This window comes from Sebastes fasciatus, chromosome 1 (assembly GCF_043250625.1).
Source record: "Sebastes fasciatus isolate fSebFas1 chromosome 1, fSebFas1.pri, whole genome shotgun sequence".
Taxonomy (NCBI): Eukaryota; Metazoa; Chordata; class Actinopteri; order Perciformes; family Sebastidae; genus Sebastes; species Sebastes fasciatus.
Window position 1 is genome coordinate 37479210 of NC_133795.1, and position 21848 is coordinate 37501057.

At 39.3% G+C, this 21848-nt stretch overlaps 1 protein-coding gene and 2 pseudogenes across 1 annotated transcript in view; all 3 read left to right on the forward strand.

Annotated features, from left to right (window-relative positions):
* Nucleotides 1-9510, forward strand: part of LOC141778340 (uncharacterized) — an 11104-nt gene extending 1594 nt beyond the window's left edge. Inside the window, exons 4-10 of the mRNA XM_074652540.1 lie at nucleotides 1618-1704; nucleotides 3433-4349; nucleotides 4624-4736; nucleotides 6101-6255; nucleotides 6348-6444; nucleotides 6528-6660; nucleotides 8217-9510. Coding sequence (XP_074508641.1) covers nucleotides 1618-1704; nucleotides 3433-4349; nucleotides 4624-4736; nucleotides 6101-6255; nucleotides 6348-6444; nucleotides 6528-6647 — 1489 coding nt within the window. The 3' untranslated portion in view covers nucleotides 6648-6660; nucleotides 8217-9510. The remainder of the gene's footprint in view (nucleotides 1-1617; nucleotides 1705-3432; nucleotides 4350-4623; nucleotides 4737-6100; nucleotides 6256-6347; nucleotides 6445-6527; nucleotides 6661-8216) is intronic.
* A 5731-nt stretch (nucleotides 9511-15241) lies between these two features.
* On the forward strand, nucleotides 15242-17179 carry LOC141778346 (nuclear factor 7, ovary-like; annotated as a pseudogene).
* A 1976-nt stretch (nucleotides 17180-19155) lies between these two features.
* Nucleotides 19156-21204, forward strand: LOC141774731 (nuclear factor 7, ovary-like; annotated as a pseudogene).
* Nucleotides 21205-21848: the final 644 nt, after the last annotated feature.

Here is a 21848-nt window from a genome sequence, read left to right on the forward strand (position 1 = left end):
CGCCCCTACCAGGCTACTTTTAACCAACTTAACAGACATCTGGAGCATTTTTAAGTCAAAAGACCTTTTTTGCACTGTAAGTATTTTGACTTGTCAAACATGTGTAATTATCAGCCCAGTCATACAGCAGATCGTGAAATAGTCTCAAAATATTGATTAGCGTACAGAGACACACATTTTTTTTCCTCATGTCAGCACGAAATCTATTCATATGTAATCCATGTAATTGTGAACCAGGAAGTATAAAGAGCGGCAAACGCCGTGTAGTGAGGAGGTCGGTGTGGATGGGTGGGTCTAGAAACACCAGACTTTCACCAGGAGACCGCTGTTCATGTCCCGTGTGAAACCAGAAGTCAACGTTGATTTATTTCTCACGCAACTTCTGTAATTAAGCTACAGCATTTGTGGAGTTATTTGAACCCAAACGCAATCTTTTCCTAAACTAAGTAGTTTTGTTGCCTAATCCTAACCATGTCGATCTTTTCCTAAACCTAACTAAGTAGTTTTGTTGCCTACTCCTAACCAAGACGATCTTTTCCTAAACCTAACTAAGTAGTTTTGTTGCCTACTCCTAACCAAGTCCATCTTTTCCTAAACCTAACTAAGTAGTTTTGTTGCCTAATCCTAACCAAGTCCATCTTTTCCTAAACCTAAGTAGTTTTGTTGCCTAATCCTAACCGTGTCGATCTTTTCCTAAACCTAACTAAGTAGTTTTGTTGCCTAATCCTAACCATGTCGATCTTTTCCTAAACCTAACTAAGTAGTTTTGTTGCCTACTCCTAACCAAGTCCATCTTTTCCTAAACCTAACTAAGTAGTTTTGTTGCCTAATCCTAACCATGTCGATCTTTTCCTAAACCTAACTAAGTAGTTTTGTTGCCTAATCCTAACCAAGTCCATCTTTTCCTAAACCTAACTAAGTGGTTTTGTTGCCTAATCCTAACCAAGTCGATCTTTTCCTAAACCTAACTAAGTGGTTTTGTTGCCTTATCCCAACCAAGACGATCTTTTCCTAAACCTAACTAAGTAGTTTTATTTTGAAAAGACTGGAGCGAAAATTGACACGTGCGTCACGTGTTGCTGGACATTCATGGGAAAACGCTTGAAAAATACGTTGTTGAAAGTCGTGCTGAGCTTCACAAAAATAAAATGAAATTTATGTCTATGTACACGAATCAAATAGATTACATTTCGTAACTATTTCATGAACTGCCCTGAGACCGTGTTAGTTATAGTCTATGTTTGTGTAACCGGCTCCAGACAAGTCAAAAAGGTCTATTTTTACAATGCCAGTAAAAGTAGTTAAATGCATCCAAATGTATCACACTTTAGCGTAAATGTGTCTAAATATTTCAGGGGTGACATGTTTCAACTTTTCAGAAAAGAGTCGATGAGAGAAATGAGAGAATAACTACAATTACAGAGGCTAGAGGGAGCTGGTCTCTCGGATTGAATCTAGCTTTTAAATACACTTAAATTATTTGCGCATATAACATTAAGAATGGTGAGACTGAAAACAAATCAAGAAATGAAATACTGTGGGACCTCTACAATGGCACAAATAAGAACCAATGATGTGATGACAGTGAGTCATTCAGTTTTGTCTGTTTTCTGACAGAAGGAACAAAAAACACCCGTACACCATGATGTGCAGTGAATCGCTTGGACGAAGCTCCCACAAGGAGAAGTTTGTGTACTTCTACAGGTATGAAGTGAATAATTCACACAGCAAATGAAACTGTGAGTGTCTGCTCACCACAGTGTCATTAAGTGTCACGAACGTCCGACAAAATAACAGAGCTCACATCTGCCAAGACTGCACAATCCTCTGAATCTCTTAACTTAGTAAAACATTTAAAAGAAAAGAAAAAATTTAGAAAAATATAACCTGCCTCTGGATCCGCATCAAAATGAACAAATTGTGCAAAATTTTAAGTGAAGTTAGTTATGGCCATTGTTAAAGGAGAGGGAGGAGGGGTCGTCACACCATTTAAATGTGATCATGTTGCTGTAGCACCACCTATAGGTGAACTACCATCACATTCTCAGGATTGCCTCAAATAGACAACGCCTTCATTAATTTGGTTGATAATTATAGGAAAACTATGTGGCATGTCAAAGACAAAATAGATAGAAAATATTTTGTAAATTTGTTTTGTTTGAGGGCGATTTGTATATTATGATTAGCAGCTTTATGGTTCAGGAGTTATGAGCTAAAACATAAAGTGCTTTATAAGTGATCACATGGTGGTTCCATTGGACCAAACAGGTCATGCAACTTTCCACAAAGTTTAACTGAAATACTTCAAGTAGTTCTGAGATATCTTGCTAACTAACAATTAATAATAGATAATGTACAGCGAGCCGGTCATTGATGTGAAAGAATCCCCGACAGGCCGATGCAATGACCCGCTAGCTTTACATTATCCCGCTTATTACACGGCTACTTACTGAAGAAATCAATAATTTGACACAAAAACGGTCCTCCAGAGTCCGACATCAGAACTGCTATACGTAGCAACAGTCTGCTATCCATAGCAACGGTCTGCTATACGTAGCAACGGTCTGCTATACGTTGCAACGGTCTGTTATATGTAGCAACGGTCTGTTATACGTAGCAACGGTCTGTTATACATAGCAACAGTCTGCTATACGTAGCAACGGTCTGTTATACGTAGCAACAGTCTGCTATACGTAGCAACGGTCTGTTATACATAGCAACAGTCTGCTATATGTAGCAACGGTCTGTTATACGTAGCAACAGTCTGTTATATGTAGCAACGGTCTGTTATACATAGCAACAGTCTTCTATACGTAGCAACAGTCTGTTATATATAGCAACAGTCTGCTATACGTAGCAACCTTCTGTTATACGTCGCAACGGTCTGTTATATGTAGCAATGGTCTGTTATAAATAGCAACGGTCTGTTATACATAGCAACAGTCTGCTATACATAGCAACGGTCTGTTATACGTAGCAACGGTCTGCTATACGTAGAAACAGTCTGCTATACGTAGCAACGGTCTGTTATACATAGCAACAGTCTGCTATACGTAGAAACAGTCTGCTATACGTAGCAACGGTCTGTTATACATAGCAACAGTCTGCTATACGTAGAAACAGTCTGCTATATGTAGCAACAGTCTGTTATACATAGCAACCTGTTATACATAGCAACGATCTGTTATACATAACAACAGACCATAACAGACCGTAGAGCGCCATGATTGACCAATCAGAATCGAGTATTCAACACAGCTGTGAAATAAATAAATATAATAACAAAAGAAATGTAGTTGACCGAGGTATTGAGTACATCTTGAAAAATAAAGATAAAATTAAGGATGTTACTGTCTGTTTATAAAGTTTTGGATACAGTACATGTGTGCATTCATCTGTGTGTGTGTGTGTGTGTGTGTGTGTGTGTCTCAGAAAGGATGAGGTGACGATGATCGACGCCTACCAGTACAAAGAAGAAGAAGATGAAGAAGAAGAAGAAGAAGAAGAAGAAGAAGAAGAAGATAATGATGATGATGGAGAAGATGAATATGAAGGTGAACAAGATGAATATGAAGGTGAACAAGAGGAATATGAAGGTGAACAAGAGGAATATGAAGGTGAACAAGAGGAATATGAAGGTGAACAATATGAATATGAAGGTGAACAAGAGGAATATGAAGGTGAACAAGAGGAATATGAAGGTGAACAAGAGGAATATGAAGGTGAACAAGAGGAATATGAAGGTGAACAAGAGGAATATGAAGGTGAACAAGAGGAATATGAAGGTGAACAAGAGGAATATGAAGATGAACAAGAGGAATATGAAGGTGAACAAGAGGAATATGAAGGTGAACAAGAGGAATATGAAGGTGAACAAGAGGAATATGAAGATGAACAAGAGGAATATGAAGGTGAACAAGAGGAATATGAAGGTGAACAAGAGGAATATGAAGATGAACAATATGAATATGAAGGTGAACAAGAGGAATATGAAGGTGAACAATATGAATATGAAGGTGAACAAGAGGAATATGAAGGCGAACAAGAGGAATATGAAGGCGAACAAGAGGAATATGAAGGCGAACAAGAGGAATATGAAGGCGAACAAGAGGAATATGAAGGTGAACAAGAGGAATATGAAGGCGAACAAGAGGAATATGAAGGCGAACAAGAGGAATATGAAGGTGAACAAGAGGAATATGAAGGTGAACAAGAGGAATATGAAGGTGAACAAGAGGAATATGAAGGTGAACAAGAGGAAGATGATGAAGAAGATGATGAAGATGATAATGTTGTAGACATGTTCGAAAGAGAGCCTTTCATCCTACTGCTCAAGTGTCCAAATACAGGTACTTGTGTGTAAATGTGTATGTGTGTGTGTGTGTGTGTGTGTGTGTCTTGTACGGCTATCTTTGTGAGGACCAATATCAATTTTAGCTGTTGTGAGGACATTTTGACCGGTCCTCAGTTTGGGACAGACTTTCAATGGGCTGTTTAAAGGTTAAGACTTGATTTTAAGGTTAAAGTTAGAATTGGGTTTATATAAACAGTATATATATATACTGTATGTGTATGTGTGTGTCCAGTTAAGCTGTGTCTTACTGGGTGTGTTTGTGCTTCCAGTTGTGCAGAAGCTGGTCCTGATTCCAGTTCACACCAAACCAGCGGACGCAGAGATAGAGCTGGAAGCTCTGGCTGTTGTGGTCGAAGCCGCGAAGAAAAGATGGAGGACTGATGTAAGTTGGAAATGTATAAAGTATATAAAGTATGGTAGCAATATCATTTTATGGGTTTGAGTGGAAACAATGTTTGGCCATGTTTACAGCGAACAATGACATTTTCAACCTGAGCAGGTAGCGAACAGAGTACCTGAGCGGGTAGTGAACACAGTACCTGAGCGGGTAATGAACAGAGTACCTGAGCGGGTAGTGAACACAGTACCTGAGCGGGTAATGAACAGAGTACCTGAGCGGGTAGTGAACACAGTACCTGAGCGGGTAGTGAACAGAGTACCTGAGCGGGTAGTGAACACAGTACCTGAGCGGGTAGTGAACACAGTACCTGAGCGGGTAATGAACAGAGTACCTGAGCGGGTAGTGAACACAGTACCTGAGCGGGTAATGAACAGAGTACCTGAGCGGGTAGTGAACACAGTACCTGAGCGGGTAATGAACAGAGTACCTGAGCGGGTAGTGAACACAGTACCTGAGCGGGTAATGAACAGAGTACCTGAGCGGGTAGTGAACACAGTACCTGAGCGGGTAGTGAACAGAGTACCTGAGCGGGTAGTGAACACAGTACCTGAGCGGGTAGTGAACAGAGTACCTGAGCGGGTAGCGAACAGAGTACCTGAGCGGGTAGTGAACACAGTACCTGAGCGGGTAATGAACAGAGTACCTGAGCGGGTAGTGAACACAGTACCTGAGCGGGTAATGAACAGAGTACCTGAGCGGGTAGTGAACACAGTACCTGAGCGGGTAGTGAACAGAGTACCTGAGCGGGTAGTGAACACAGTACCTGAGCGGGTAGTGAACAGAGTACCTGAGCGGGTAATGAACAGAGTATCTGAGAGGGTAGTGAACAGAGTACCTGAGCGGGTAGTGAACAGAGTACCTGAGCAGGTAGTGAACAGAATACCTGAGCAGGTAATGAACAGTGTACCTGAGCAGGTAGTGAACAGAATACCTGAGCAGGTAGTGAACAGAATACCTGAGCAGGTAGTGAACAGAGTACCTGAGCAGGTAGTGAACAGAGTACCTGAGCAGGTAGTGAACAGAGTACCTGAGCAGGCTGGTAAGAGATTTAAAGCAAACCCAAAACAGCAAAGTTGCGGATTGTAACAATGAGCTGATGGAAGCTAAAATGCATATAGAACCGAGGGGAACGGCAGACTTAAGTGATAGTTCTCTATGGGTTCATACATTGTTGCTGCAAGGTGAGAAGTTCAACCACTGGAAGTCAACAAAAACAGATTTTCAGAGGGTGTAAAGTCACTCTTTAATTTAATTCTGGTTGTTACTCAGCAGTAAGCAGACTTTAGTAAGGATCAACTTTAGAATCTTTCATCATGGCTTTGGTTGTGTTGTTATTTCTTTTGCAGAAAATTATGATTTTGGGGGACTTTAATGCCGATGGAAGATATCTCTCCAAGAAGAGGAAGGACAAGATCAGCATCTCCTCTGCTCCATATCATTGGCTGATAGCCGATGATGTCGGAACAACGACTAGTAACTGTAATGACCACACCTACGACAGGTAACACACATCTCAGTGCTACAGTGTGATCTGGGCAGATTTGTGTCTTGTTTGATTGCTTTTAAACCTTGTGATGTATTTCCTGCCAACAGGATCGTGGTGTACAAACAGATAACGCTGGACGCCATCGTCCCCGGCTCGGCCAAGCCCTTCAACTTCCAGAAAGCGTTCAAGCTGACGGATGGAGAAGTGAGACTCATGTTTGTGTTGAACTCATTGACAGTTTACTGTATTTTAAAGGACAATTATTCCAACTTGATTTGGTTTCCCAGACTCAGAGTATCAGTGACCACTACCCTGTGGAGGTGAAGCTGAAGACCAATCAGAAAGCAGCGAGACAGAGGAAGATGTCGCCGCCCCGAAAAACCACGACAACATCCACTAAAAGATAAACTCAGAAGAAAGGTATGTTTTGTTTTATTGACATTAGGGACACATATACTGTATGTACTTTATTTATGCATAGAGTGGAACTATTTAATCAAACTGCATTTTGAGTTAATTGCTATGGAGGATGTAAGCTGCCAAAATAAAAAATAAATATATAAAAGAGTTCATAAATAAATAAGGGATGAAATGCAATGGGAAAATCATGCATAAATAAATAAATACATTTTAAAATAAATATGAAATAAATAAAAAATAAGTGAAAAAATAAATTGATACCTTTAAAAATTAATAAAAATAAAAACATAAATAAATAAAAGGGAAAATGAAACAGAAGAGTAAATAAATAAATAAATAAGGAAATGAATACAAAGATAAATAAATAAAGACATATCAACTTATGTCACATTTTATCATTGAATTAATGGCTACCTTTATTTTTTATATTATTTTTGCTATATTTAATGACATATTTTTTTGTTCCATCCTCCGTAGATTTCAGCTCTTTCAGCAAAGATTGAATGCATCATAAATCTTACAGTTTGAACACAGTTCAATTCAATTTGATCAATCGCAGTCTTTAATTATATATTCTAATCAATTACAGCATGTTAAATAAATGCACTTCAATGCATCAATGGATTACAGTTGTAATTTTGCTTCTGCAAAGTTTAATGAATACTGACACTACTATACTGTGTGTGTGTGTGTGTGTGTGTGTGTGTGTGTGTGTGTGTGTGTGTGTGTGTGTGTGTGTGTGTGTGTATTTTGGTGTTTAAAGGCCCATATGTACACTGAAAGCATTGTTTAATGGTTTCTCTTGTCCATACTGGATACAAAGCAATTTCAATGTTAGTAATGGAAGAAAAAAAATCCCATTCCTCTATCTGTGCAAAAATGTATTCCAAAGTTAAGAAGTTAATGAATGTAGCTTCAGCAGTTCTTATACATTATTTCCTGTTTTTGATTAGTTATCACAACTCTCTGTGGAGACACAAACAGGAAATCTGGTACTAAAAGGCTGATTATTTAATGATTAATTAGCGCCTACAGCGTCATTTTTAGCCTCAGCTGAATGTTTTGTGCAGAATAACGACTGTGGATTTTGTCCCCCATCATTTAGGATTAAGTCAGAAAACAGCACTGCGTTAAATTAAACCAGTGCAAGGGGCTGCGTTGATGGCGGCGGGTTGTTTAAGATACTAATGAAACAATAAAATACAATCCAGTTAGAATTACAGATTAGTGTGTTTAAAGGCAAGGCAGCTTCATTTATGGAGCACATTTCAAACACAATGAAAAGACAAGCATTACAATGACATTTAAAACAATAAGCAATAAAAACAGAATGAAATAAAGATGAGATTTAAAAAATGAGATGAAATTGACTAAAATACAACCTGCACAACAGCTTGTTATAGTCACAGACAGGAGGAACAATTACAGCGACCAGTGTACATATGAGCATGAACGTATTGTTTAAACACTGACTGAACCTATTCTTTAATATATTTCTGTCTGGGTCAACCGCACATTTCAGTCTTGTTCTGCTAATGTGAATTGAACACTAACAGGACCACAGAAGAAGAAGAATATGACAGCAAAAGGAAGAGAGGACCGACATCAGACACAGCGGCCAAGAGAAGACGTTAAAGACCCTACATCAACCACTCATTTTAAAGAGTTATTAGCTTTTAAAAAAACAATTAGCAATCTTCAATTTCTATCTTTCTTAGCAAACTGTCTTGATTTGTTTGAACAGCAAAAAAATGGTATTTTATAATATTTTTTACAACTGAATGTAATGTTGAATCATTTAGTTTGACTTCTGCGTAAGTTTTAATAATTAAATCATATTTAACATTTTGTTGGGGAAGAAAGTTAAAGCCTCCCGACCTCCCAAAAACGTGTTTTCTTTGTTCAGATGGTTGAGTTTCACTGTGCAGAATGATTTATGTGACATTTCAACCGGTGTGACGTGGACATTTGAAACCTCAAGGTCACAAACAGAGAATTGACTTTATAGTGAAGTAGAAGACATCTTGTGTCCAGAAGTTAAACTGTTAAAATTAAATAATTTAGATTCGTTTTAATGGGGGAAAAGGCACAGGCCAAAAGGTCGTTTTTTTTGTGGAAAAAAAACACATCAGATACAGTTAACTTTCAAAGCAGAGTATTTCATTAATCATTTCTTTAATCCTGAGATAAAAACGCGCTAATTACGTACTGTATATTTTCACAACAAATCTTAAAATAGTCTCAAGTCAAACTCTGTGTACTTGTTTTTTTTCCTGAGCTTTTAACCAGATCTTCATAAGCAGACAGTTTAATCAGTATTTATCCTCTGAAGCCGTTCAGTGATCTTTTATTTACTCCTCTACTTCATGTTTTTTTTTTTTACATTTGAAATTTTGATATTGCAATATATTGTTCTTAATTGTTTTTTATTTGTTTGTTTGTTTTATTGACACAACAAACATGAATTATTTCTGTAATGTTTTCTACAATTTTCATGTTCTTTTTAAATATCTATATATTGTAATTTCCTTAATGAATTGTATGTATGCATATATATTTTTATGTTTTTATTTTGTTCTTTTTTTCTTATTATTATTGAATTGACGCTTTGGCAATATTTGTTCACCTGACAGTCGTGCCAATAAAGCATATTGAATTGAATTGAAAAATTGAATTGATATCCTGGATAATATGATCTTCTCCTCATTCTCTCAGTTATCGTTAAAGCGGCTATAATAATAAATAATTATATAAACAGCAAACACTTTATCACATGACTACTTGTATGTGAAAGGAGTCATTTATACCGATGAACCCACAGATAGTAACCGACTCAGTTGCCGCAAAAACTCTTGCAAACCACATCACAACATCTGGACATTACCTGATGCTGCTAATAAAATGAAGCAGAGCAAAGATAGAGAGGTTTTAGTAGAGGCCATTTGGATACGATCTGCCATTTGAAATGTTCCCAGGTAGCAATAAAACTCATTTAATTTAATTTAAGATAAGATAATCCTTTATTAGAATTTTGAAGTATTACAGCAGCAAACAACAAGAGGCATCAGTAAAAAACAAAACAAGATTGTGGCCAATCAGTATTATAATAAGTAGGTAAACAGTAAAAGTATACATGATCAAAATACAAATCTTTAGATATGGAGACAACATTTTGACTTATTTCATCATTTTGATTTAACATGAGTATTTTTCTTATGGTAAAGTTTTCCTGTATATTTTTGGTGGAAATGGACTTTCATACTAATAATAAGACCAGCAAGAATAATTATTGTAATCATTGTAGGTAAAGTAGACTGGGTAATGGGGCATTCACACCAAGAGTGTAGCTTTTCGCACAGCACAATTCCATACAAAGCCAATGCAAAAAGGCAAATAGATGGGAATTCACGCCAGGCGAAGCAAATGACGTGATGTGAACACGTGAAATTGGCGTGACGCTGTGTGGTGAAAGCCTTTCAGCGTTGAGATTCTCCTCCTGTCGTCACTGACATCCTGACACCGTTGAATCAGAAATGGAGGATAAATAAATCTTGTAGGCGTCTGTGGTCACCCAGAGCTACGATAGTACATCATGTCTGTACAGAGAGCGGACCAAACGCTGTGTATAAACCAGACTGTCTATGGTAGAAACAACAACGTCGCTGCCGTATTTATGCCTAGATGACTTTGTGTTGAGTGTTGATGGAGCAGCTGCATAGCCTGGCACTGATCCATCCAAACTCCATTCAGAAAACAAGCATTTTAAAAGTTGTTTGCTTGTCGTCTTGGTAACAGACCTGACAAAGCATGAATTCAGACTTTTTACTAATCAGCATCACTATGTAGTTATTTCAGCATCATTTGGATCTGTTTATTGATATTAAATCACAGCATAATCTGTTTATTTTGGGTCCATACCGCAGTAGCGACGTGTGGCTGATAGGTACAGTCAGTGTAATGGTACTGTATGTGAATACAGCTCGCCGTCGGGTGACGTTATGAACCCAGACACGACGGCCTTTGGTTTTCTGACATATCTGGCACTTCCACAACTGTACAAAGCAGCAACAGTGGTTATTTCTTCCATGGTTGATGGACGAAATGGAGGAAAGAAAAGTTGTTGGTATCTATGGAGACAAGCTCCTCCTCCTCTCCGGAGCGTCTAGAGCGAATGAACACTAATGATCCCGGCGGTCCAACTCGCGAAAACTTGCTACGCTCTTGCTGTGAATGCAGCATAAGAGGTCTTTAGGTGAAAGTTGAACGTATCTAATGTCACCAGCAGAGACTAAAGGAGTGACTCATCGCTCCTTTTGATCCCCTCAACAATCATTCAGACATCTTTCTATTCAGCCTCTTCTTTCTTTCTTTTCTTTTCCTCACCTGCTGTGTGTTGTGAGTCAACTGATGCTTGCGGGCAACAGGTGGAAGGTGAGGGATTTGAATTACACAAACACTCCATCCAGTAAATCACATGTTATTGTGTTGAGATCAGACTGTTTACAGGCCGGTAGAGTCAGATTCACTTCTAACAGAGAGACAGATGAGTCGGTCCACATCTAAGGTGTTTAGTCATCGTTACACACATGCTGTCACCGAGGTGAGTCAGACTAACCCAGATATCCAAGGAGATAAACACTCTCTCTCTCAGTGAGGCAGCTGTTCAATGATTCAGCGCCCACATCACAGTGACTCTGCACAAATCTGTGTGTCAGGTGTGTTGCACCAGTGTTGCACCAGCTGCACTTCCACTCTGCACCACCAGAGAGCACAGCAGACCACTTTTACTGGTTTCTAATACAGGTTTGGTTTCTAAAACTGTGGACTGGAAAGCTTCATATTTGCAAAGACAGTCTGTTTAATGTTTTATATGGCCCAACTTCATCTGTGGATGCAAAACCATTTGCTTGAATAAAAGTACCATCCCCATGCTCTATTATGTCTCATAAGCTGTTGCAGCTATTTTTGGGTTGATACCATTTGTTACACAAACTTGGTGATAAATTTAACCATTTTTTACCACTGGAGAATTGATAAAAATTATCAATAATCCCTCCAAAATGCCACATTAAGACACCAAGACCTTGAGGAACACCATAGAAAAAACCATGCTGTGATTTGGGATTAGAAACTTTTGACATTTGGAGATTTCTGCAAGAATTGCATTTTTCTGTGATTGGATGGCGAGCACTTCTGTTGAGTAAACTGCTCAGAAACCCCCTTATTGTCAATCTAGCTAGGAAAGCCATCCATCCTCTGAATGCTCTGGGTCTCTAGTTTGTGGCTGTAAAGTTTCATGAGGCTGTGATTATCCTAGAGGTCACCACAGGTCATTTTATACAATGAGGTAACATTTCACTACAATGAAATGTCTCCTGTGGGGACTAACATCATCTCACATGAATACAGTTGGGCTCATTGGATCCACAAGAGTTTCAGCTTTACAGTGATACACAATTTATGTAATTCAAGACTGTTTAGGGACCCCAGTATGCAGAAATATTCAAACATACCATTTTAGACTAGGAGACAATAACACATTTATATGTGATTATCATAAAGTGGGCATGTCTGTAAAGAGGAGACTCGTGGGTACACATAGAACCCATTTTTGTAAACTGAATTCTATTAAGTATTTCTAATTGAACTAATATGAATAAAAAAACAATTGCTTTGAACTAGGTTCATAACAGGATGAAAGAAAAGGCATGAGACTAGAGGAATCATTCTATTTTTTTATTTGGCAAAAACCTGTACACCATCAAAGGCTGTGTTGGCCTAATACTGTAGTTTGATCTGAGAAAATTCAGACCAATCTAACATCTGGACTGGAGTGTCTTACAGAGGCTGTAGAACTGTATAAGCAGTCTGTTCTTGTATATTAAATATTTACAGATTCAAACTTCCTGGATCAATAACTCATAAGAGAAACAGTTAAAACACCAACGAGGGCAACAACGAGCTACAACCTCATTTTAATCACAATTTTAATTCTGACTACACACAATTTAATTTCAGATATCTAAAAAAGTACAATGTAGATATCTACAATTGAGGGGAGTTAAAGATATCTTGAACTGGAATTATGACGAATCAGAATTCAATTGTAGATTTCCGCAACTGAATTTAAAAATGTTTTTATAACGCTTTCTTTGTTGAACTCATGCTCATTAACAGAGGTACAGATACTGTACATAGACAGTTGAACAAAAAAAACAAGACAAAACAAAAATAATGACATATACATTTCATAATGCCAGAGTTTATATTATAAACATACATCATATTATAATCATTTAATAATTTAAAAGTCTTAATGGCTTTTTTGTTTTTAATATTGGGTATGATGGTGCTATACTGTTTGAAGTCATAAATAAAGTGCAGGGAAAGGTGGCTTACATTAAACATATTTAATCCACATTCATCTTAACTTTCTTTTGTAGAAAGTTGGCTCCATCCATCCAGAACATTCTTGTATTCTTGACCGCGGCAGCTTGTCTTTTAACTGGTACACGTAAACATGAGCACATCACCCCGATTCTGGCTCCACTTCACTGGCTCCCTGTGCGTTTTAGGATTGATTTTTTGATTTTATTATTGACATATAAATCATTTAATGGGCAAGCTCCGACCTATCTCTCTGATCTTTTAAAACCACATCTTTTATCGAGGACCCTCAGATCAACTGACCAGTGGCTTCTGACTGTCCCGAGGTCGAGGTTGAAGCTCAGGGGTGACCGAGCCTTTGCAGTTACAGCTCCAACGCTCCTGAACGCGTTGCCTCCACGTATTCGGCTGTCCCCCACGCTGCCTGTTTTTAAATCAAACCTCAAAACGCACTTTTATTCCTTGGCTTTTGGCTCGGCATGAGAGCTGACTATTTTAATCCTTTTTTCCATTCCTATTGGTCTTAATGCTTTTATTATTTTAATGTCCTGTTGGTTTTAAGTTTGTCTTAGTGTTTTATTGTGTTGCACTTTGGTCAACTTTTGTTGTTTTCAAATGTGCTTTATAAATAAATTTGGATTGGATTGGATTGAATATATACAGTGAAAGAATAGATGTGAAATACTCTCTTTTTCAAGTCCACAGAAATCACACTTGTATATCCGTAAGAGAAACCCCATACACATGAATGGCAACAGTAGTTTGAATCATACTAGTCTAAATGTAATTACAGATATCTAGAGTTTTGACTAGTCAAAATGACGTTGCAGATATCTCTAATGAATATCCTGTAACGTTATAGCATCAATTCCTCCTGAGTCACAGGATGCATTCAACTTCTCAGCTGATCAACTTTACATTTGTAGTCCAACTTCTACAACCTGACTCTGTTTTTATTATCAGTCTGTGCCGCAGCTGCATCTGCAAGTATTGAACACACACAAAAATATATCTTATACTGTATATGTTCTTAATATGCCTGCGTATGTTCTTAATATGCCTTGTACAAAGTATTTCTTATATATATCTGATCTCAGCTGACTCTTCCTACACATCACTCTTTTAATTACTTAGCTATAGTTTCTCCTCTGTGTTATTTATTAGTATGATTTTGTGTGCCCCCTTTGTAAAGCGTCCATGGGTTCCTGAAAGGCGCTATATAAATCCAATTTATTATTATTATTATTATATGTACATTCATACTTCCTGATATGTATATGTTCTTAATATGCCTTGTACAACGTATTTCCTTTTATAATTGTAATACATCTTATTATTTTTAATGCAGCTTCCCAGCAAAAAGCATTTCACACGATTGTACTTGTATAACCGGCGTGACAACGAACAATTTCTTTCCCTGGGCCATAAAGACACTGAACAAACAATAAATCTGTGCAATATTAATACACTGAATGTGTATACATTTGTCTGTGCAATATATCCTTGATGCAATATACACCTCAAGTGCAACTTTGTTTACATTTAATTTATTACATCTACCCTACATATTTTACAAGTGCAATTACCTCTGTATTACATCTATTTTTATATTTTATTCCTCTAGTGTAACTCTTCTGTTTATATTTATTTATTACATCTACTTTACCTGTTTTATTTACTTTAAAACTGTGTGTGTTTTACCTGTTATATGTTTTATCTGCCTCGTTTAGTCTTGTCAAGTATTTGTTTTAAAGCACTGACCAGAAGTGGCAACTGTGAATCTCGTTGTATTGAATACGATGACAATAAAGCTTTCTATTCTATTCTATTATATACACAGTGCTAACGTATATCTGGCCAATACGGCGAAAAAACGCTATAAGGCTCTCAGGTTATATACTGTGGATTGATATAAACACACAGTCTTCCTCGTGAGTTGGTAACAGTTCCTCTGACAAACATTAATTATCATTTAGAGAGAAAAAGCGACGAGGCTCACCTACAACACAACATCTGTCAGTGAGCAGCCAGGACCAGATGTGATGTTTGAATACAGGCGTGCTGATTGGCTGCTAGAGAGACAGGCAGCTCAGGCAAGCCAATCAGACGTGAGTTCACTCGGACGCTTAGATCCCGCCCCCTCTCAAGCAGCCAATCAAAGTCCGTGTTTTTTTAGTTTTTCCACCCAACGAACGAACCGAAACTGACAACTACAAGACAGACTACTGATATATTGGATTATTAACGTGTCCAACTGAGGAAAAACAAAGATTAAAAGTAAAAGTAACTTCAAGAGACCGCTCCAAAAGAGGGAGGGAACCACACCAGCAGGTAGTGATGGCGAGATTAGGCTTCATGAAGAACTGAAGTTCTCCAGCAAATTGGTCCACTAAAGGGTTCATCTCTCGAGGCTTCATCTGGACTTCATCTGGACTTGAAACCACCTGTCAGTCAAAGAGTGTAAAACAGGCACATATCCTCCAGATAATGTGGCAGAGGTTTAAGCGGGCACAGGGCAGTGAATGTGCTTGTGTAACTAAAGGAAAATGATAGCTGGGAGACATTATTCGTTTTTATTCAGGAATAATAAGTTCTCAACTGTATTTCGGCTACGGGCATCTTCAATGACGTCATTGGTCTAAAATGATACAAGCCTCGACGCGCGCTTCACAGAAAACTTCCTGGATTACTCGACACACGCTCCGAAGCCTCGGCACATCAAGTAACATCACTAACAGCAGGTTTTCCTCCTGTTTGATTGTTCTGCAAATGGCTTCAGCACTAGAGGAGGATCTCTCCTGTCCTATCTGCCAGGACATCTTCAAAGATCCTGTCATCCTGTCGTGTAGCCACAGCTTCTGTAAAGACTGCCTGCAGAGCTGGTGGGGAGGGAAACAAATACAGGAGTGTCCAGTTTGTAAGAGGAGGTCGTCAAGGAGCGATCCACCTCGAAACTTGGCGTTAAAGAACCTGTGTGAGGCCGGAGAGAGGTTCAGAGGCTCTCTGCAGTCTGCACTCTGAGAAACTCAAACTCTTCTGCCTGGACCATCAGCAGCCGGTGTGTCTCGTCTGCAGAGATTCAAAAACACACAACAACCACAGGTTCAGACCCATCAGTGAAGTTGCACAGGATCACAAAGAGGAGCTGCAGAAATCCCTGAAGCCCTTACAGGACAAACTGAAGCTCTTCAAACAAGTTAAAGGAAACTATGATGAAACAGCAGAACACATGAAGGTCCAGGCTCGACACACAGAGAGGCAGATTAAGGAACAGTTTAAGAAGCTTCACCAGTTTCTAGAAGAGGAAGAGGAGGCCAGCATGGCAGCACTGCGGGAGGAAGAGGAGCAGAAGAGTCAGGTGATGAAGGAGAAGATGGAGGTTCTGAACAAAGAGATAGCAGCTCTTTCAGACACAGTCAGAGCCACAGAGGACGAGCTGAGAGCTGGAGACGTCTCATTCCTGCTCAAGTACAAGGCTGCAGTGGAAAGAGTCCAGCAGCGCCCCCTGTTGAAGGATCCACAGCTGCTCTCAGGAGCTCTGATAGACCAGGCCAAACACCTGGGCAACCTCGCCTTCAACATCTGGAACAAGATGATGGACATGATCTCCTACACTCCTGTGATTCTGGACCCAAACACTGCTAGTCCAGACCTCATCCTGTCTGAAGATCTGACCAGTGTGAGACGAGGAGACAAACAGAAACTTCCTAATAATCCAGAGAGGTTTGACTCCTCACACTCTGTCCTGGGCTCTGAGGGCTTTAACTCAGGGGCTCACAGCTGGGACGTTGAGGTTGGAGACAGTAAATGCTGGTTTCTGGGTGTGGCAAACAAGTCTGTCCAGAGGAAAGGGATTACATGGTCTGGACTCTGGAGAATAGGATTCTGTAAAGGTAGATATAAAGCCTTCCCATCATCAAGCAGTCCAATCGTCCTCCCAGTGCCGAAGAAGCTCCAGAGGATCAGAGTGAATCTGGACTGTAACAGAGGATTGCTTTCGTTCTCTGATCTTGATACTAACACACACATACTCACCTTCACACACACTTTCCCTGAGAAGCTGTTTCCATACTTTAGCAATAGCGGTGAATTGCCTATTAAGATTTTACCAAACGTGGATGACGACTATTAAGATTTTACAAGATTTTTTGCGAGACAATTTTTTTTAGGCCGATTTTTCTAACTTACTTTTTTTTGTCTCTTAGGGGAAACAGGTGGAAAAAAAATTTAGGCTGATTTTTCAAAGTTTCTGTTGCCTAGCAACACAATGCCGTTGAAACGTCTGTACAGACCTTGTGTTTAGAGTGCATGGTGAAATTAAATCTCAACCGGAAGAAAACCTGAATGCTACTTAGAAAGTAGTAGTGGTGCCCTCTGGTGGTCGAAGCAAGTATTACAACAACAAACACAATCTGTTTTCCCTAAGAGGAAAAGAAAAAAAGTAACTTCGAAAAATCTGCCTACATTTTTGACTTTTTCACCTGTTTTTTCTTAGAGGAAAAGAAAAAAAAAGTAAAAATCTGTCTAAAAATAAATGTTCTCGCTTGCCTTTCAGGGCTTCCGTAGTCATTAGTGTTGACATTCAACTTTTTTTCTCCACCAATTATACTTTTTAAAATATTAAGCTTTTACAATGGACCTCAATGGAGAAAATCTTCAAATCCTCTTAAACATACTCCACTTTGAAATGCTACTGCTCCCGCATACTTTCAGCTACAGACACCGTTTAAACTTTAAACGGGTTACAAGACTATTGGACTATTAAACTTACATTCAGATTTCTGATGTCTTTTACAGTCTTTGAATTATCACAGCTTAAGTTTTATGCTGTTTTCAGACTTTTTCTGAGTTTATAATGGGTGTGTATTGGATGTAATGTTCAGAGCTAGAGCGCGTGACATCACAGCTAGAGGGGAGAAGAGCTTTAAAGTCTTCTGAGAATTTTCCGAACTCTAATTGTAAATAGTTTAGTATTGATTTTATTATTTAAGGAGGTTTCCACTGGGTCACACAAAAGGAGTAGCATTTTTAGATTGTGGAGTATTTACACGCAAGTTAATTTAAACAGTTAGAAGTTAGAGTAACTTTTCTTTTTTAGTTCATAATGTTCTTTATTGTCGAGGCAGTGTGAGTGATTTAGTTTCTGTTTTTGTATAATTTTCTTTGTTATGAACATTTAAAGCCTCCATAACCGGATGATGTAGGATAACCTTTCAATGTGTAACCTGCTGTGATTTTTTTCTTTTGAATAACTTTATTTGCATACCAATGAAGAAGGAAATCTGTATATGTATGAAACATTTACATATATCTTTTTATGTATAATACATTACAAGTTGTTTCGTTTGAAAATACGAAATCAAATGTTAAACAGAATCAGATTCTAGTAAAGTATAGTTGTAAAGGTTGAAATTATTTTGCTGTGGTTGTGTAAATAAAAAAATGAAATCCTCAACGTGTGTGTGTTTCATCTACGTCATCATCTAGTGTTTATCCCTGGTTCTGCATCACTGTGATGTCACCAGGAGGTCGTTACCCGATTGGTCGACACACACATGGAGTCATTGTGCTATTTCTGTTCGCTTATCTCAGAATGATGAATCACTTTCAGGGACAGTGTGTGTGTGTGTGTGTGTGTGTGTGTGTGTGTGTGTGTGTGTGTGTGTGTGTATGTGTATGTGTGTGTGTGTGTGTGACAACTACAAGACAGAATACTGATATTGGATTATTAACGTGTCCAGTTGAGGAAAAACAAAGATTAAAAGTAAAAGTAACTTCAAGAGACCGCTCCAAAAGAGGGAGGGAACCACACCAGCAGGTAGTTATGGCGAGATTAGGCTTCATGAAGAACTGAAGTTCTCCAGCAAATTGGTCCACTAAAGGGTTCATCTCTCGAGGCTTCATCTGGACTTCATCTGGACTTGAAACCACCTGTCAGTCAAAGAGTGTAAAACAGGCACATATCCTCCAGATAATGTGGCAGAGGTTTAAGCGGGCACAGGGCAGTGAATGTGCTTGTGTAACTAAAGGAAAATGATAGCTGGGAGACATTATTCGTTTTTATACATGGATTAATAAGTTCTCAACTGTATTTCGGCTACGGGCATCTTCAATGACGTCATTGGTCTAAAACCATACAAGCCTCGACGCGCGCTTCACAGAAAACTTCCTGGATTACTCGACACACGCTCCGAAGCCTCGGCACATCAAGTAACATCACTAACAGCAGGTTTTCCTCCTGTTTGATTGTTCTGCAAATGGCTTCAGCACTAGAGGAGGATCTCTCCTGTCCTATCTGCCAGGACATCTTCAAAGATCCTGTCATCCAGTCGTGTCGCCACAGCTTCTGTAAAGACTGCCTGCAGAGCTGGTGGGGAGGGAAACAAATACAGGAGTGTCCAGTTTGTAAGAGGAGGTCGTCAAGGAGCGATCCACCTCGAAACTTGGCGTTAAAGAACCTGTGTGAGGCCGGAGAGAGGTTCAGAGGATCTCTGCAGTCTGCACTCTGAGAAACTCAAACTCTTCTGCCTGGACCATCAGCAGCCGGTGTGTCTCGTCTGCAGAGATTCAAAAACACACAACAACCACAGGTTCAGACCCATCAGTGAAGCTGCACAGGATCATAAAGAGGAGTTGCAGAAGTCCCTGAAGCCCTTACAGGACAAACTGAAGCTCTTGGAACAAGTTAAAGGAAACTGTGACCAAACAGCAGAATACCTGAAGGTCCAGGCCCGACACGCAGAGAGGCAGATTAAGGAGCAGTTTAAGAAGCTTCACCAGTTTCTAGAAGAGGAAGAGGAGGCCAGGATGGCTGCACTGAGGGAGGAAGAGGAGCAGAAGAGTCAGGTGATGAAGGAGAAGATGGAGGCTCTGAGCAGAGAGATAGCAGCTCTTTCGGACACAGTTAGAGCAACAGAGGACGAGCTGAGAGCTGAAGACGTCTCATTCCTGCACAACTACAAGGCTGCAGTGGAAAGAGTCCAGCAGCAGCCCCTGTTGGAGGATCCACAGCTGCTCTCAGGAGCTCTGATAGACCAGGCCAAACACCTGGGCAACCTCACCTTCAACATCTGGAACAAGATGAAGGACATGGTCTCCTACACTCCTGTGATTCTGGACCCAAACACCGCTGATCCAGACCTCATCCTGTCTGAAGATCTGACCAGTGTGAGACGAGGAAAGAAACAGAAACTTCCTGAAAACCCGGAGAGGTTTGATTACTTTCACCCTGTCCTGGGCTCTGAGGGCTTTAACTCTGGGGCTCACAGCTGGGACGTTGAGGTTGGAGACAGTACATGCTGGTCTCTGGGTGTGGCAGCAGAGTCTGTAGGGAGGAAATGGAAGATACAGTCTGGAATCTGGAGAATAGGATTATCTAATGGTAAATATAAAGCCTTCCCTCCATCAGTCAAACCAGTCGTCCTCCCAGTGATGGAGAAGCTCCAGAGGATCAGAGTCAATCTGGACTGGAACAGAGGAAAACTGTCGTTCTCTGATCCTGATACTAACACACACATACACACCTTCACATGCACTATCACTGAGAAGCTGTTTCCATACTTTAGCAATAGAGATGAATTGCCTATTAACATTTTACCAGACGTGGATGACGACGACAGAGGCTACAGTGATTTTGGATACTAAGGATGATGATAACACACATACAGTACAGCAATCAGTTGGTTCCATCTCTTTTAATCTAATGCTATTTTATTGTATTTGACCCTTAATGAATAGTCAATCAGGAGAACTGAAATAGATAATGTGAAAACTGTACCGATGAAAATGATTTTAATTCTACTTTGTCACTCAGTTTGTCTTATTTTTGTGTTCAGATTTTTTTGTGATGCCGGTGATTAAGAAACTAACGTTGTCTCTGCTTTTCCTCTCATTGTAAACAGTTTAGTATTGTTTTTTAATTATTTTAATGAGGTTTTCCACTGTGTCACACATAAGGAGCAGAGATACTCAGAAGTTAAGTGTTTTCTAAGTATCACTAGTGGTGTATAATAGTTTAAGATCATTATGTTTCAGTCATTTTCTTATCAACATCAGAATAGAAATACTGCAGTTAGAGTAAGTTGTCTTTTTTTAGTTTATAATGTATCATTTTCTTTGTTATGAACATTTAAAGCCTCCATAACGGATGATGTATGATCGCCTTATATATTAAATACCTTAAATACTCCACTGAGCGAGTGCACACTTGAAGTTGTTCACACTGCTGCACCATGACTGAGATGCGTTATATCAGTAACATTTATTTATTCATTTTTATGTATAATACATTACGAGTTGTTTTGTTTGAATATCAAATGTTAAACCGAATCAGTTTCTAGTGTAGTACAGTTGTATAGGTTGGAATGTCTTTGCTGCAATTGTATAAATAAAATCCTGAATGTTTCCACTTCAGATAGAAATATGAAATGTGTGTTTCATCTACGTCGTCATCTAGTGTTTATCCGTAGTTATTTCTGTTTCACTGTGATGTCACCAGGTGGTTGTGTTGTTCTGTCTCTGATCACCAGCCAACCAGGCAGTGAGACAACATGGACTTTGACACAAAACTAGAAGACAGAGAAGCTGATAAAACAAAAACATGTTACCGTGTTTTAGCTGACTCGGATATTCAGCAGTATTTATTAGAGCCAAAGTATACTGCCGAAGGAAGGCAGCGGAGAGAAGCTGAGGCTGCATTAGCTGTGCAAGAGGGTATGGCTGGTGGGGACCCTCTGGGCCTCAGAAGCTCCCGTGCAATGCATCCTGGTACATGTAGGCACTGCTGGCACGGCTCCTTAGAA